Source organism: Delphinapterus leucas, chromosome 11 (genome assembly GCF_059928025.1).
Source record: "Delphinapterus leucas isolate spDelLeu-1000000601 "Yukka" chromosome 11, BTC_Dleu_Yukka2, whole genome shotgun sequence".
Classification (NCBI taxonomy): domain Eukaryota; kingdom Metazoa; phylum Chordata; class Mammalia; order Artiodactyla; family Monodontidae; genus Delphinapterus; species Delphinapterus leucas.
In genome coordinates, this window is record NC_143139.1 from 45568494 (window position 1) to 45586982 (window position 18489).

At 42.6% G+C, this 18489-nt stretch overlaps 1 protein-coding gene across 1 annotated transcript; it reads left to right on the forward strand.

Moving 5' to 3' along the window:
* Nucleotides 1–1174: 1174 nt before the first annotated feature.
* Nucleotides 1175–15846, forward strand: LOC149748021 (uncharacterized). The gene is given in 4 exon segments (XM_089921583.1): nt 1175–1325; nt 3968–4054; nt 9242–9387; nt 14438–15846. Coding segments are annotated over 4 exon segments (1329 nt in total). The 3' UTR covers nt 15383–15846.
* Nucleotides 15847–18489: the final 2643 nt, after the last annotated feature.

Consider the following 18489-nt stretch of genomic DNA (forward strand, 5'->3'; position numbering starts at 1 on the left):
AGAGGGGAGAAAGGACACTGAGTAGACAACTTATGGTTTCTGCTTCAGAAATCTAGAGTGCTATGGGACCGTGAAGGAGAGACCCCAAACTTGGACTGGGATGGAGAGAGGGTGGTCAAAGTAGGTCCTTAAAGATGACTCTCAAGCTAGGTCTTGAAAGATAAGCTAGATTAGCCAAGTAGAGAAGATGTGAGCTTGTGTTGGTGTATGGTGGCAGGGGGCAGAGGTGGGGATGAATGGAAGGACAATCTAGACATTACGTAGAAGAATATGGGAATATGAAAGATTATAAGCACCTAAGAATCATTTCAGAGAGATACAACATAGCTAGAAAATAAAGGGCAAATGGGTAGTGGTGAGGTACAATTCTGACAGGTATTCTAGAATCAGTCTAGACTACAATGGACCTTGTAGGCCGTAATAAGGAATTTGGATTTTATATGGAAGGTTATGTGAAGTTGTTGACGTATTTTAAATAGGCAGGTAATGTGAAAGAATTCACAGAAATATTAGCAAGAGGAAAAGAGAGATTTTATTCACTCCTCAAGAGAGGAAAGGGGCCAGATGCATAGAGCGGCGTTGGCACCCAAGGGTGGGGATTTGAGTCTTTTACTGGGCTTCACAGGGTTGAGGTCTACTCTGGTCCACAGCAGTACCTGGGCTGGCTGTGTCTCTATAGGATGTGGTTTTTCGGAGAATAGACTTGCAGTCTTCAGTAATTTTCCAGTTCTTGGGTGTCTGAAAGAGACTTAATAGGGGCCCTTGACAGGTGTTACTCCATTTTGAATCATGTTATATGGCTTACAGGTAATGTTATAAGATCTGTATTTAAAAAAATCAACCTTTGGAGAATGGATTGGGGGACTCAAGGCTGGCAATAATCAAGCACTTGCCATAATCCAAGGAAAAATGGTGTGGACTTGAACTAACAAGGATAGAGAGAAAAGGGCAGGTTCAAGAAATATTTTGGAGACAGAATTGATAGGACTTGGTGGACATCTGTATGATGCAATTTCTCTAATCCAGCAACACAGGAGGAGGAGTAGCTTTTGAGGGTAAGATGATGAATGAACATGCTGAGGTGGAGGCTCCTATGGGACAGTCAGGAGAATGTTGGGACTGGCACCTTTGCAAGATATTTGAGCTGGAATCATAGGTTGGAGGTCATTGGCATATGGGTGTCATTGCCATGACTGAGGTCCTTCAGATAGTGGAGTATAAGAGAGAAATAAGGAAGAAGTGCATGATGGCAGCGCCAAAGGGCACACTGACATTTAGAAGATGGAATGAAGAAGATAAGCCCATAGAGGAGACAGAGAAGGAAGGTGAGAGAGACACAAGTAGCTCCAGGAGAGAGTGATGTACTAACAGCCAGGGAGGGGAGAGATTCAGGGTCTGGTGTAGTGGTGAACAGCATGAACTTCAGAGTCAGGCAGACCTCAGTTGCAGTCCAGATTCTAGCCATTACTAACTATGTGATCTTGAAACCAAGCAGGACTCTGTGGGGCTCCTGGGCCCAGGAGCCTTTTTTGTCCCCCATTTCTTGTAGGTAAGACTCCAGCCTCCATGACCTTCCCTGAGTTCCAAAGGGCAGATTCGACCAGTTGCTAATCAAGGGAGTGGCAGCCAAGAAACCACCTGAGGCGAGATTAAAGGGGACATGGGCTTCCCTGGTGACGCAGTGGTTGAGAGTCCGCCTGCCGATGCAGGGGACACGGGTTCGTGCCCCGGTCCGAGAAGATCCCACACGCCGCGGAGCGGCTGGGCCCGTGAGCCATGGCCGCTGAGCCTGCGCGTCCAGAGCCTGTGCTGCATCCGCAACGGGAGAGGCCACAGCAGTGAGAGGCCCGCGTACCGCAAAAAAAAAAAAAAGGTAAGAGCTCCTACCTCACATGGTTGTTAGGAGCTAATCCATGAGTTAATCCATATAAGGTGCTTATAACAGTGTCGGGAACATACCAGGTGCTCAAAACTCTTGTATTTCTTTCTATATATAATTCTTTCTGTGTAATCGAACACTTTTCCACTTAAAAAAATCTTATATTAATTTTGTTCCCTAAGGGAATTCAGTAGTGATGCAGTCTTTCTCACCCTTGTCCCTCTCAGGACAGTGGCAAGTATAACAGTGATATTTCTTCTGACCCATATGCTCACACCCACTACTACGTACACACACATCACAAAAACACAGTACCCCCTACCCCAGCCGTTACTGAAGCTGTCAGCCTTGAAAAGTTTCTATTCCACCTTTAAAACTGTCAGATATCTTTGTGGTGGTGGCCCAGGGATAGGTCCATTCAAGTGGGAAGCTGACCTTTTGGGCCTGGTCCGAGTCCCTCTGGGGGGTAGGCATTCACGCAAACCCTCAAGAAGCTGGCTGGATGTAGCCAAGTGTGGGAAGGAAGAAATTCCTTCTAATGAGTACCTCCACGGAGCACCTCAACCTGTGGTTTGTGACCACTATTCACTCTCCCATGTATGAAGGGAGGATGGAGCTGAAACTGAGCACCTTTTATTTTCATCAAAGGAATGTGCTTATTAAGTCCTACTGTTTCCTACGATGGTCAACCTGTTTCTCTGGTGTGGCATGCTCACTCCCCTTTCTTCAGCTTACAAATCCTATCTATCCTCTAAAGTCAAGTCTTGAGTGTGAGGGAATAAGTCAAAGAGACTTCTTCCAGGAGAAACAAGGGACCCATCCATGTAGCAGTCACATGGAAGAAGTTCCCCCGAGACAAATGTCGCTTCGTTGAGACAGCCCACACCCTCATAGTAGGACAGGCTGCCCTGTGTTCCAGGGATGTGTGACCTCCCACCACAGAAAGCTTTCTTTCTTGCTCATGCTGGTGGAGCTCTGCCCCTCACAGGCGCTCAGGAACCAGCCTGATGGCAGTTCAGCTTGTCCCAGCAGCGCAGCAGAGACACCAGAGAGCGGCTCGAGGACTGTCGTCTTGTCACCGCCTCAGCCTTCAAGTGACACAAGTCACTTCTCACATTTTATTGGCCGGAACCAGTCACATGGCCCCTTCTAACTGCAAGAGGCCTGGGAAGTATGCTCTTCCGACTGTCCAGGAAGAAAAAGAAATCTGCATATGGGTGAAGAAGGGCGATGTCTATCAAAGCACATACCTATTCAGGTCACCGGGGTTGCTGCTCATAAGTGGAAGAGTGACGTGAAAGGATTGTGGGTTTCACTCTCAGAAACAACAGAGACGTCGTTGAGTCGTTTGGGGGCTGGCAAAGTGTACCTGGATATATCTGGCCTTTGAATAACCCAATCTCACAATCCATGGAAGCCCGAAGCCTCAAACAGATGGCTGAGAACTGTGCTACCAAACAGACTGACTAGGGCTTGCAGCAGAGGAAAATCAGGATCACCATTCACGGCTCATTCACGGGCCACAGGACGAGTTCTGAGCTCCAAAACCAGGGCACCGAGGCATCATTTTTTTGGTTAGTAATTTGTCCTTTACCATAACTTTTGGCTTCACTTGGCAAACAATAACTCTGAGCAATAATAAATCAATCAAGTGTCAGTTGTCCAGTAGTTTAGATTTTGAAATTTAAATGTAGGCAAATGCTAATTTATTCATTTATGCCTGTCTAACTGCTCAGACATGGAAATATACTCTTTCTTATAAACAGAAAATAGCAACCAAAGTGCCCTTGGCAAAGAAGCAGCTCCTCACCTCCCCAAGAGGTAACTTTAAAATAAGACTTGAATTAGCTTTGAATATTTACATTAAAAGTTTTTTTAAAAACAAAGAAAGTTAAAAACATTATTAAAAAATGAACCAGGAATGAAGGAAGTTTGATCAGGTGGGTAGCGTCAGTAGAAAGCATTTGGATAATTTCATTACGTAACTGAGCCAAGAATTCTAGTGGTGTGGAATCTTCAGAGGCAATGTCCTTTCAGAGCAGAATTCCCTGTTCTTTGATGACATGAAGCCTTTCTTTTTGCTTTTAGAGAATGATGGTGAGCATACGCCCTACCCAGTAGGAAACCCAACTGGAGTGATGTGTGAGACCTCCTCCAGTGGGTCGATAAATGATGGTAACACTTTCCTCCAAACTGTTTTTCTTTTAAAATTACCTAGAGGCTGGGACACTAGGGGTCTCGAGAGAGTGTCAAGGGGGTCCATAGACCATTCACTGCTGAAATGACTATGAACCCAATTTCTTTTCTTTCCTCACTTTTAAACATGTGAATTTGGAAGCAGTCTATTCTAGATGAGAATCTGAAGCTGATCCCATGCAAAAATGAGCTGTAACCCCAGCTGACTGCATTTTATGTTTTCACCAGAGCTTTTCCTTTCCATGTGGCTGGCAGAAAGAAGAAAGAATACATTTAACTGAGGCTTAATATTTGCGAATTATCCATTTCAGTATTCTTGCAGACCTAAAAATGTAAACTCAGCAACTGGGTGGGCTGCAGACATCTGGGCTGGCAGGGTTGAACTTGGGTCCAACCAGGCAGAAACGTTGGTCAGTTGAGAGAGATGATGAAGGTTCTGATCTGATGGGCAGGAATGGCCCCAATGGTGAGGAAAGTTTGAACTGGAGATTGAGTTCATAGGTGGCCAGTTCATTAATAGATTATTTCTAGTTCTAACAACTTTTGCTCCTCTTGTAACTGAGGTCTAGAATGAATACTCTGAAAGCGAGGACTCCAGTAGGTCATGATATGTTTGCTCATGTTCCGTTCCAAGGCAAGTCATGTGGCTGTTCCCAAGGTACGTTCCATCTGTGGAGATGGTGGGAGAGGGAGGGAGGGGTTCTGAGCAATGATCTAAACCAGCACGGAAAGCCACAGGTGAGGTGCACGGAAGATGCCCCTCCACCTTCTCTGCAGGGCAGAACATGAGTAGGGGCAAGTCCTGGTGTAGCGGGGGAGGGATGGAGAAAGCCTTTTAGGGGCCCCGCGTGGCCTGGCTGTTCTGTTGAGCTGAGTCTCCACACTACGTATTGGAGACCTGACCAGCACTTGGAGGACCAAACATTTTTAGTCCATATAATAGTTATTAATATGCCAAGGCTGTATTTATGTCAATGAATATCATTTATTGAGCCCCTACTATGTGCCGAGCCTCATGCTTATTTCAGAGGTCAACAAACTTCGTCTGGGGAGGCCAACAAAGTAAATATTTCAGGCTTTGCAGGCCATGAGGTCTCTGCTACAACTATTCGACTCTGCTGTTGTAGTGCGGACGCAGCCTAGACAACACAAAATGAACGAGTGTCGCTGTGTTCCAGTATCACCTCAGTTATGGACTCTGAAATTTGAATTTTACACAATTTTCACATCGTGAAATATTACTATTCTTTTGATTAAAACATTTTTTTAAAATGTAAAAGCCATTCTTACGTTGTGGGCTAAAAAAATAGATGGTGGACCAGATTTAGCTCAGCATCCATAATTGCTTACCCCCTGCTTATTCTCATTAAATCTTCACAATAACCCTCACACAGTAGTTACATTATCCCTTGTTATAGATAAATATTGCAGAAGTTTAGTCCGCTAATCTCTGGCAATCAGATATCACACCAAGAAATTAGTGGGGTTTTTTTGTTTTTGATTAACGACATGTTTGTAAGGTGTCATAGAACAACACGAGTTTCCAGTGTTTTCTGAGGATTTTTTTTTTTTAAGTTTTGTTTTTTGATGTGGACCATTTTTGAAGTCTTTATTGAATTTGTTACAATATTGCTTCTTTTTTTTTTTTTATGTTTTTTTTTTTTTTTGGCCATGAGGCATGTGGGATCTTAGCTCCCCGACCAGGGATCGAACCCGCATCCCCTGCATTGGAAGGCGAAGTCTTAACCACTGGACCTCCAGGGAAGTCCTCTATGAGGATGTTTTAAATGTCACCTATACCACAGAAAGAAAATACATTTATCTTATTTCTCATGATTTTAAGTGCATTGTTGATGCTTAAGTTATTTGACTATGACAGATAACAAATAACTTATTTCAGACGCCTCTTCCATTTAATTATGTTTTGTTTAGTCTAATGTTAAAATGTACTGATTTCTCCTGAATACACTCTGAGGAGAGAGGAGGGTGGTTGTGAGGGATGGCAGGGGATGTCAGTGTAAAATGAAAACTTTGCCATTTTATATGCAGTTAATTGAGAGATGGCTAAATGTAGACAGATATCAATGCATGTGCATGCAAACACATACACTACACACACACACACACACACACACACACTCTCTCTCTCTCCCTTTCCAGAGAAAGAATTCCCTTCCTGAACTTGGTAAAATGTGGAAAGCAAACGAAAGGAGGTTTTCTCTCTTTTACATACTCAGTATAGTACATTACTGATGCCTCAGTGAGTTTAAACAAAACAACTGGACTCATAAGAATGCATACATATTTCCAGCATATTACATTTTATACTGTAATAAAATTCCTTTATAATATGGATTTTTTTGGTTAAATGGGCTTAGATAGAATATAAGCCAAATAATGTTCCTTGAAACACAGTCTCTGCATACAATAAAGATCTGACCCGTCTCAGATATTAGCTGCCAGAATACTCCTACATTAAAAAATTTAAAACTTCAAGCTTAAATAATAGGCAATTAAAAAGTTTCAGAATGCATCCATGGCATATGACAAAGGCATTTAGACCCAAAGGGCCATAGACAAAGACTGAAGAATCTCCTGTGCTAATGAACAACATATCCACAATTTGCATGTTCAAAACAATGTAACTTGCCCAGTATGGCTGTATCTAATTGCATATCACAACATCAGTGGGTAATTGTGCTTTCTGTGAGAAAAATTTGTTCCAAAGTCAAAATGTCATCTTGCTGTCAAATAATCCCACCGATTGCTATAAACAGAGCTGGAGAAACTGCTGTGACTGAGAAGATGTGATGTGAATCTTGCTCGTTACCCGAGACATGACTTCCATTGTAATTATGTACCTATCACAATAGTTTCCTTCTGCCATCTCCTGTTACCTGCTGCCACACACACAACTCATTAGCATTCGGTCAATACAGGACCATCCGTACAGTTAACCTCTGAGCAAAGTGAGGTCGTTACTTCATTATGATGGGTTCTGTAATAACACAACAAATTGCATCATGGATTAATATTTCCCTTTTCTTCATTTATGGCTAAATTAGTAATTAGTCTAACACCTGGCTTCCATTATATTCTTGTTGGTCTGATCTTGTGTTGAGAATTCAATTGGCTTAGGGGAAACTTCAGAACCCTCTTGCCAAGGAAGAGCTACATTCCTCTCTGGCTACATCTACTTTAAAAAAGTAGAAAAGATATTTGGCATCAGGTCCGCTGATGAATATGAAAGTCACTGGTGATATGTTACGAACTGAAGGAACATATGGTCTAGAAAGTCCATTGTGGTCTTTGAAAATTGAGATTGGATTAAACTAGATGAAAGTTCTAACAACTTGTTTATTGCAGTGAGAAACTTGAGTCTGAGTTCATTCTGGTGTTTCTATCCAAAGTACAGATCTAAGGTCTGGGTTTTATTTTCATAGTCCTTTAGTGCAGCATCTCATTCCATTTGGTAAACTGTTGTCAACAGCTGCATTCTATATAAAGAAGTGGTTAGTTGTCCTATAAGAAGTTATTTGACTTTCTAAGTTGAGAATAGAATTATTATATCAAGACACTTTTAAGAAGCAAAGTTCACTTTAAAAAAATATCTCTCACTATAAAGAGTAACAAAAGTCAGGGAGAGGCGGCAAGACAGCTAATGTTTCTGAGAATCTCTATTAACCTTTGGTGCCTATGCCCATTACTGTTTTTTTCTTCCCAACAATTCTGGAATATTGTTTAGAAGTTCTACGATAATTAGTGGACCATTTACAAAGCTTTATTTTATGTTTCTGTGGCTGTCTTTGGAATGAGAGTTTGAGATATGAGAGCAGCAGAAATCACAGATGCAGGCCATCTTTAAAAATAGGTACTTTCTCTGGGGCAAGTACTCTAGTAGATGCTCCAGAAAGTCTTTTTAAACTCTGCAAGGTGGGTGTTATTGTCCCAGTTGGAGATGAGGAAACTGAAGTTTCTAGAGATTAAATGATCTGCTTAAGGTCACACACCCAGAAAGTGATGGAGTCAGAATTTACAACCAGGTCAGCCTGACAGAGAGCCAATGCTCTTTCCATCATGATACATCTCACTGCGCTATTCATTCATAATACATCCAAGTAGAAGAGGACAACAATTGTGTGCTTGTATCAGAAAGAAGAAACAAAAGCAAATACTAAGAGGCAAGAATTTAAAGTGAATAAAATAACTTGAATTTATGATTATATAGAACAGCATGCACCCAGACCTACACAGGGCATTATTTGACAAGGGTACCTTTCAGTGCCCTAAGTAGATATTCAGGTATCTTCTAAGTGTCAAATTTTCAGAATGAATAGACTACACTTTATTTTTCAGGACCTGGAGTTTCACACTTAGGCATGGTTTTGGATTGTTTTTGGTTGGGAGGGTATGTTGCATTAGAAAGTAGCAACTCTTAGAAAAGTATAATATTGCATCCAAATAAGAAAAGAGGGTATGCCAGTTATCAGTTTATTGCCTCTTAACTTCAAATCCATCCATTACTGCCTGCTCTATGAAAATGGAATAGGGCTCTTGAAATATTTCTCCTGTGCCAACTGGCATGATGTTAAACTTTGTCGGTAGAGGACGCTAGAGGGATACTGGGGGGAGAATTTTTTTCTTTCTTTTTCTTTTCTTTCTTCCTTTATTCTTTTCTTTTTTTTAAACATCTTTATTGGGGTATAATTGCTTTACAATGGTGTGTTAGTTTCTGCTTTATAACAAAGTGAATCAGTTATACATATACATATGTTCCCATATGTCTTCCCTCTTGCGTCTCCCTCCCTCCCACTCTCCCTATCCCACCCCTCCAGGCTGTCACAAAGCACCGAGCTAATATCCCTGTGCCTTGCGGCTGCTTCCCCCTAGCTATCTACCTTACTACGTTTGTTAGTGTGTATATGTCCATGACTCTCTCTCGCCCTGTCAAAGCTCACCCCTCCCCCTCCCCTATTCTTTTCTTTTTTTCTTTTTTTTTTTTTTTATTTGGTCCTGGTTCCAGAGTGTTCTCTTGGCAGGCTTCTGCTCTCTATGTGACTTCTATCTTACAGGCTGGTAGTGCAGGGCCCAACTTTCTTCAGTACTGAGTTTCTGCAGTGCGTGGCCTCTCCAGCACCCAGCTCGTTTAGTGAATGCCTCCTCCAGTGTTTGGCTCCAGAAATGAGTGCATAGCAACCAACAGTATCCAGCATCCAGAAGCTTTCCCTGGTAGCTCCCTGTGTAGCTTTGCATCTCCCTGTGAATTGCTTTTGCTGGCACCCCGGAGGGTGGATTTCCAGCAAGTTGCAACAGTAACGGCACCTCAGCAACTCCCCTCAATCCAGTGAGCGATGACTGTGCTCTCTTGACAAGGTACAGATCTCAGCCCTAAGGGTGGTCACTGCTCCTTACATCTGCAATTCCTATATTCTTTTTTTTTGTGTGTGTGGTACGTGGGCCCCTCACTGTTGTGGCCTCTCCCGTTGCGGAGCACAGGCTCTGGACTCACAGGCTCAGCGGCCATGGCTCACGGCCCCAGCCGCTCTGCGGCATGTGGGATCCTCCCAGACTGGGGCACGAACCCATGTCCCCTGCATCGGCAGGCGGACTCTCAACCACTGCACCACCAGGGAAACCCCCTATATTCTTTTGAGTTTACTTCTTATTAGTTATGCTCCATTATCTAATCTTCTGTTATAAACTTTCCTTGTTAAAATTACTGTGTGATTTCTGTCTCCCAGTTGGACATTGACAGATACAGCTGAGTAGCAGTGCTTGAGGAGTGAGACAATGCCTGGATATTGCAGAAATGTTTAGTTCTCTAGGAAGTGTACAGATGGGCTTTGAAAACTGGGGTGGGGTGAGGGGGGAAGAATTATTTTTTTAAAGATTTTTTTTTTTGATGTGGACCATTTTTAAAGTCTTTATTGAATTTGTTACAATATTGCTTCTGTTTTATGTTTTGGTTTTTTGGCCCCAAGGCATGTGGGATCTTAGCTCCCTGACCAGGGATCGAACCAGTGCCCCCTGCATTGGAAGGTGAAGGCTTAACCACTGTACCACCAGGGAAGTCCCCAGAATGTTTTTTTTTAAAATAAATTTATTTATTTATTTATTTATTTATTTGGTTTTGGCTGCATTGGGTTTTCACTGCTGTGCGCGGGCTTTCTCTAGTTGCGGCGAGCGGGGGCTACGCGAGTGGGGGCTACTCTTCATTGCGGTGCGCGGGCTTCTCATTGCGGTGGCTTCTCTTGTTGAGGAGCATGGGCTCTAGGCACGTGGGCTTCAGTAGTTGTGGCACACAGGCTTAGCTGCTGCGTGGCATGTGGGATCTTCCTGGACCAGGGATCGAACCCGTGTTCCCCGCACCGGCAGGTGGATTCTTAACCACTGCACCACCAGGGAAGCCCCCCCAGGATGTTTTGATATTTGATAGGTTTTGGACTGGAAAGATGATTCAAGGGAAGATGAATTCTTAGGTGGGAGCATGGGTTCTCTGCGGTGTGATTTCCCCATCTCACTTAGAGAAAAAGCCAAAGGCTTCACAGTGGCTTACAAGGCCTGTCATGGCCTGATCACCCTTTTACTCTGACCCCACCTCCAACCCCTCTCCCATGGCTCACTCCAGGGGCTCCAGGTACACTGGTCTCTTTGTGGTCTTTGAACACTCCAGGTGAGCACCTGCCTCAGTGCCTTACACCTGCTGCTCCTTCCTGGAGTACTTTCCTCCAGATACCTGCCTGACTTACATCCTTTCTCCCCGCCAGTCTTTGCTCCATTGTCACCTCAGTGAGGCCCTTCCTGATCACTCTCTTTAAACTTGCAACCTTGACCTGGCACTCCCTTTCCTCTGTCCTTCCTCCCTTATTCTCCTCCATAGCACTTGTCAACTTCCAAGATGCCACAAAATTTACTTATTTATTTTGTCTATTGTTTCTCTCTCTCTCACAAAAATGAGGCAAGGATTAAAATAAATTTTTGTTTTCAGTCTTGTATCCCCAATATCTAGAATTGTGCCTAAATATTTGTGGATAAATGAATGGATGAGCCCCTTATATTATTAGGCCCAATATAATTCAAACTTAACACACTTTATCTGTAATTTTTACTCATATCTGTGTGTGTGTGTGTGTGTGTGTGTGTGTGTGTGTGTCTTCAATTATATAACCAGAATTAAAGAGATGATAGACTTTGTGTTATGGACAGCCCACATTTCTTGAATGAGGGATTACTATGATTGACTTGCTTTTAAGTGGTACTTTAAAATTAATGATTTCACAAAACAGCATGGTACTGGCACAAAAACAGAGACATGGATCAGTGGAACAGAATACAGCACCCAGAAATAAACCCACACATCTACGATCAGTTAATCTTTGACAAAGGAGGCAAGAATATACGATGGGAAAAAGACAGTCTCTTCAGCAAGTAGTGTTGGGAAAGTTGGACAGCTGCATGTAAATTAATGAAGTTAGAACACTTCCTCCCACCATACACAAAAATAAACTCTAAATGGCTTCAAGACTGAGACATAAGACATGACACCATAAAACTCCTAGAAGAGAACATAGGCAAAACATTCTCTGACATAAATCATACCAATGTTTTCTTAGGTCAGCCTCTCAAGGCAATAGAATAAAAACAAAAGGGACCTAATCAAACTTACCAAGCTTTTGCACAGCAAAGGAAACCATAAACAAGATGAAAAGACAATCTATAGAATGGGAGAAAATATTTGCAAATGATGCAATGGACAAGGGCTTAATTTCCAATATATACAAACAGCTCATACAACTCAACAACAAAATAAACAAACAACCCAATTGAAAAATGGGCAGAAGACCTAAATAGACATTTCTCCAAAGAAGAAATACAAATGGCCAATAGGCACATGAAAAGATGCTCAACATCGCTAATAGAGAAATGCAAATCAAAACTACAATGAGGTACTACCTCACACCAGTCAGAATGGCCATCATTAAAAACTCTACAAATAACAAATGCTGGAGAGGTTGTGGAGAAAAGGGGACCCTCATGCACTGTTGGTGGGAATGTAAGTTGTAATAGCCACTGTGGAAACAGTATGGAGGTTCCTCAGAAAACTAAAAATAGAATTACCATATGATCCAGCAATCTCACTGATGGACATATATCCAGACAAAGCTCTAATTAAAAAATATACATGCACCCCTATGTTCGTAGCAGTATTATTCACAATAGCCATGACATGGAAAAAATCTAAATGTCCATTGAGAAATGAATGGATAAATAAGATGCGGTACATATATACAATGGAATACTACTCAGCCATAAAAAGAATGAAATAATGCCATTTGCAGCAACATGGATGCAACTAGAGATTGTCATACTAAGTGAAATAACTCAGAAGGAAAAGACAAATACCATATGATATCACTTATATGTGGAATGTAAAATATGACACAAATGAACCTATCTATGAAAGAGAAACAGACATAGAGAAATGGACATAGAGAACAGACTTGTGGTTGCCAAGGGACGGGGGGAGGGTGGGGCGGGATGGAGTGGGAGGTTGCGGTGAGCAGATGTAAACTATTACATATAGAATGGATAAACAACAAGGTCCTACTGTGTAGCACAGAGAACTATATTCAATATCCTATGATAAACCATAATGGAAAAGAATATTTAAAAAAAGAATGTATATATGTATAACTGAATCACTTTGCTGGATAGCAGAAATTAACAAAACATTGTAAATCAACTACGCTTCAATTAAAAAAAAGAAAAAAGAAAATTAATGATTTCAGTGGACATTTATCATTTTTGCCCCCATCTGCTATTTCGCTTAATAGCACCCCAACTTTGCTTCGATGGACTATCAATCAGTGACATGATGACCCCTGACCCAAGCCAGGTGGCTGGAGGCATTTATGTTCTTGAAAAGAGTGATCTGAAGACCCCAAATGGCCGGCACTGTTTATCTCTGCGGCACTCCCTGAAGTGACCATTCATCATGTCCGGCTTCTGTTTTCTCCAGGGTTGATCTAGTTCCTGCCCTTTCTGAATCTGTTAATTCCACATTTTGTTCCATTTTGTGAGTTACCTTCTCTTCTTTCCATACAGTCTTTTTCTGCTTAAGTTCCCCAGGCAGTTTCTATTTCTTGCAGCCAGGTCATCTTAATTGATAAAATAATTCACTTTCTCATAGGAGGAGAATCTGTATCTTATTATACAGATTGAAAACAATATGCCCGGATCACTTATTCTGTAGAAAATACGTTTTTTAAGATACTGAATATTTAACATAAAAATGACAACTTTTGATAGTATATTTCAATCCTGATAGACTAAATGCATTTAGGCAAATGAGATCAAGAAGTAGGAATGATGTAACTTCTGCTCACGTCATATTACATACAACATATTATACTTTGGATGCCTCCTCTAGATTTCTTGTCACCATCAGTAATTTTAGAACGAGTGATTCATATACTTAGACACAAGTAAAGAAGAGCTTAGTTGTAGAGGAATGAGAGAGTCTATAGTGAATTTATGCAGCAAAATGGCATGTTACAGACTGTTTTGCCACACAGAGAGCATCTTCGTTCTATAATAGCTAGAATAAATTTTAAGGAATAATGGAGACGTGCTCCACATACCTCATCTCCAAAACAATTGCAAACTATTTGCTGGCATAATGAGAAGTTTAAAAAATCTGCTGCTGTGTTCTGAAAGTCGGCACATTTTTCAACTCAAATTAACTCAAGACATCATCATAATAAATATCGTAAATCATTGTTAAAATGTCACAAAACCTGGAAAATAATATCTGATACCTATAAAAAACAAAGTAGAGTATTAGGAAGAAATATTCCTTTTCCTTGAAGCATAATTGAAAGATAACAGGCATACAAAATAATGATTCGATATTTGTATATGTTGCAAAATAATTTGTTCTTGATAACAGAGGTGTTTTCAGATCAAACAAATGACTTTTTCCCTGAAAAACTGATAAAAATATTCAGCCGATAGTACATATAAAATAAACTTTTGGTGGGTTAGCTCCTGTTTTAATAATAATACTTTTTTTAAAAAGCCCAGGACTATACAAAAATCTGTGTGTGCTAGTCATGTGTTTTGAGTTAGAAGAAGCATTTCAGGAGAGGTTGTTTCATAGTAGCTGGCCCTGGCTCGGTGTGCTGGCACCAGCATCCTGTGTCTGGGGAGGTCTCGACGAAGATGCAGCACCTTTTTGACTCCCACCTGATAGCTGCGTATCAGGGTATCCATCCCACTTTTCCCCCAGGTCCGCAAGGATGCCTCTCCCCTGACTAGTCCCAGAGGCGCAGTTTTGGTCTGATATTGCATCCTTACCTTTAGCATTGCATCCCCACTCACCTCTTTCGATCTGACGTTGTGTGGTCTTTCCTGGGCTGTGCCTCGGGTGTCCACGATCGGGAGAGCAAGGGCCCAAGATGCCAGGAAGCCAGACCTCTGCCGCAGGCTCTGAGTAGGCGCCTGAGCTGATCTGAGAAGCTCGACGCGCGCTTCTCAGTTGACGGAAATGTGCCGGGAATAAGCAGCGGCTGTATCCCCTTGGGTTCTCCACTGCGCTGGGACCTGGATCGACTCCAAGCTCAACAGCTTTGGACTCTAGAGACTCCCATTGTCCCAGAGAGGCTGAGTTGGGCCGAGGCCCACGGTGCGTCTTCTCTCTGGGGTGTAGTTACGAGTCTTAGATCCCAGCTCGGATCCCAGGCTCAGGTGACTGAGGCGCTGAGGCAGGCTGTGCAGGGCCTGCTGGAATAGCAAGAGCAGCAGAAGTACCAGATCTGTGCCCTGGAAGCATCACTGAGGTTGCTGCAGGGGGGCCCAGAGCGAAGGGCCCGTCTCCCGGAGCGACGCTTGGAGGGGCTGAGAAGGGAACTGCAGGGCCTGGGAAGCCAGGTGCAGGAACGCGCCAGAGCCCAGACACAAACAGGACCACAGAAGTGCAAGGCTACCAGTGGCCTTCACCGAGAGCTGCGAAATGAGGAGCAACTGCCGTGGGAGAAGCCAGAGATGCTTCGGGAGGAACAGAAGTTGCTGCAGGGCCAGCTGAGCCGGCACCCGGTGCTGCTGCTGAAACCAAAGACGGAGGGGCGGCACTCAGGCCGCAGCTGGAGGACTTCCGTTCACATCCTCCAGTCTAAGCTGCCCGCGGCTTCCATCTTCGCCATGTCACTTTCTTCATCCAGCTCTGAAATCAGTCTTCCGGACTGTAACAGTAGCTGGGAACTTTTAAGGAAGCTAGGTGGGGGAGCTCCAGAGGCACACCCTTTCTAACCCGGAGCCCAGCAGCTTTCAGCTCCAGGCCCAGAGCCTTGAGCGGGACGACCCATTCTTTAAGGGCCCCAAGATGCTCCTGAGTGACCTGGAAGGACTTGTAAGAGTGGTAGGATGACATCTTCTTTGCTCACCTTCCCCTCCAAGGTCCCCGTTTCTGGATCCCCTGCCCCTCCCTTCTTGATCTAGCTGGTATTTGCCCCCCTACTGAGACTTGTCACTGCCTGTCCCTCCCTACCCACCAATAAATAATTAAAATGGTTTAACTCTCAAAAAAAAAAAAAAAAGGTTGTTTCATTTGAATTTTTAAATTCCCTGCTTCAGCAGTCATATGCCATCTAAAACAACTGTATTTCCTAAGAGGGGCTGCTTATCTGGTACAGCCACTTTGAAAACCAGATGGGAAAAAAACTTTTTACTCTACAAAATCTCAAACACGTAGGAGAGTTGAGGGAGGGGGAGGGGGAGGGAGAGGGAGACAGGGAGAGACAGAGAGAATGAATAACATTAGTCTGTGTGCATGAGAATCACCTGGAGGGCTTAATAAACCAGATTGCTGGGATCCACCCCCAGAGTTCCTGGTTCGCAAGTCTCAGGTGGGGCCTGAAATTTGCATTTCTAACAAGTCTGCCTCTGATGCTGATGCCGGTGGTCTTGGGACCACGCTTGGAGAGCCACGAGTATAAGGTACCCATCCTCAGCTATTTATGAGCACATGACCGACCTTGTTCCATTTATACTGCTCAGCCACCTTCCCCTCCTCTCCGTTCGTTCATCCACAAGCTCTTTTGAATGTATCTGTAAAACAGAGGTTGACAAAATCCATGCAGTTGTCTGTTTTTGTGAAGAACACAGTCACAGCCATTTGTTGTGTGTTGTTTGTGGCTGCTTTCAGGCTGTAGACCCACCCAGCCTAAAACACTAACTATTTGGCCCTTTATAGAAAAAGCTGCTGACCTAATAATTTAACATAAATGTCTTAATATCATCAAATATCTAGCAATATTCAGATTTCCTTGATTGTCTTGTAATTTTTTAAAAACTTGGTTTGTTCAAATCAGGATTCAAATAAGGTCTATGTATTTGCATTGGTTGTGTCTTTTATGACTACTTTAATCTATCAGTTCCCTATCCTTTATCATTTTCTTATAATTTATTTGTTAGAGAAACCGAAGTATTTGTCTTGTAGACTTCACCACGTTCTGGATTTTGCTGATTATATCCTGAGGGTGTCCTTTATTTCGTGTAGGTCCCTTTTACTTCCTGTAGGTGGTAGTTAAATTAAGAGGCTACCTCAGTTTCAGGTTGACTTTTTGACAAGTACACATCCTAAGTGGTGTTGGGTACTTCCAGTTGCATCCCACCTTTTTATGATGGTGGGACAGATCAGTGGAGTTAGCTGTGATCCATCTGATCCATCTATACTAGACCAGCTTTGCTATCTGGTTGTTCCAGTGGTTATTGACGCCCATTGCCCATATCAATGGTCTCAACCTTGCCTGCTCATTACAGTCACCCAGGGAGACGTTAATCCTCCCAAGTCTCATTGCCAAGCTCCCCACCAGGTGAATCGAATCGGAATCTCTGGGGGTGGGAGCCGGTTGTTAGTGTGTTTCAAGCTCCCAAAGGTGATTCCCATGTACAATCAAGCTTCAGAACTACTGGCCTAAATCCTTTATTTCATTAGGGGTTGCCAAGTGGTGATAATTTATTATTTTTATTACCTATTAGCTGATGTTTTCTTTTTCCCCCAGCTTTATTGAGATACAATTGACATATAACATTGCTTAAGTTTAAAGTGTACAAGGCGACGGTTCAATGTATGTGTATATTGCCTAATGATTACCACAATAAGTTCAGTTAAACACATCTGTCATCTCACATAGTTACTGTCTTTTTCTATGTGTGTGTTGAGAACTTTTAAGATCTACTTAGCAACTTTCAAGTATACAACACAGTGTTGTTAACTATAGTCACCATAGACCCCCAGAACTTTTTCATCTTAGAACTGGAATTTGACCACCTTCACCTGTTCCCCTTACCCCTGGCAACCATCAATTTACTCTCTTTCTATGAGTTCGTTTATTTTTTAGATTCCACATGTGAGATCATACAGTATTTGTCTTTCTCTGTCTAACTTATTTCACTTAGCACAATGCCCTCAAGATTTATCCATGTTTTTTTTTTTTTTTTGCAGTACGCGGGCCTCTCACTGTTGTGGCCTCTCCCGTTGCGGAGCACAGGCTCCGGACGCGCAGGCTCAGCGGCTATGGCTCACGCGCCCAGCCGCTCCGCGGCATGTGGGATCTTCCCGGACCGGGGCATGAACCCGTGTCCCCTGCATCGGCAGGCAGACTCTCAACCACTGCGCTACCAGGGAAGCCCTATCCATGTTTTATTTATTTGAATTTTTGAATTTTATTTTATTTATTATTTTATACAGCAGGTTCTTATTAGTCATCAATTATATACACATCAGTGTATACATGTCAATCCCAATCGCCCAGTTCAGCACACCACCACCCCCATGTTGTTTTAAATGGCGGAACTTCCTTCTTTTTAACAGCTGAATAATATTCCATTGTATCTATATGCCGTATTTCTCCCCTCCCCCAGCTCTATTCAGGTATAATTGACAAATAAAATTGTAAGATATTTAAAGAATACAAAATGATGACTTGATATACGTATATGTCATAAAAGGATTTCTCCCATTGAGTTTGTTAACACATCACTTCACATATTGACCTTATTTTAACTTTTTTTGGTGAGAACATTTACATTCTACTCTCTTAGCAAATTTCAATTATACAGTACAGTGCTATCAGTTACAGTCACCATGTTATACATTAGATCCCCAGACTTTATTAATCTTATAACTGAAAGTTTACACCCTTTTACCAACCTCTCCATATCTCCCCCACCCTCCAGTCCCTGGCAACCACTTTTCTACTCTCTGTTGCTATATACCTGTCAGGCTGATCTGCTCTGGGAGGTTTCTTTCTGCAGCTAGGGTTCTGATCTCCAGTCTCTGTTTATGAACTTTCTTCACATTCTAATCCAGTTATCCTCCATCCTGGCTGTGTATCAGAATCCCTGGTGGAGAT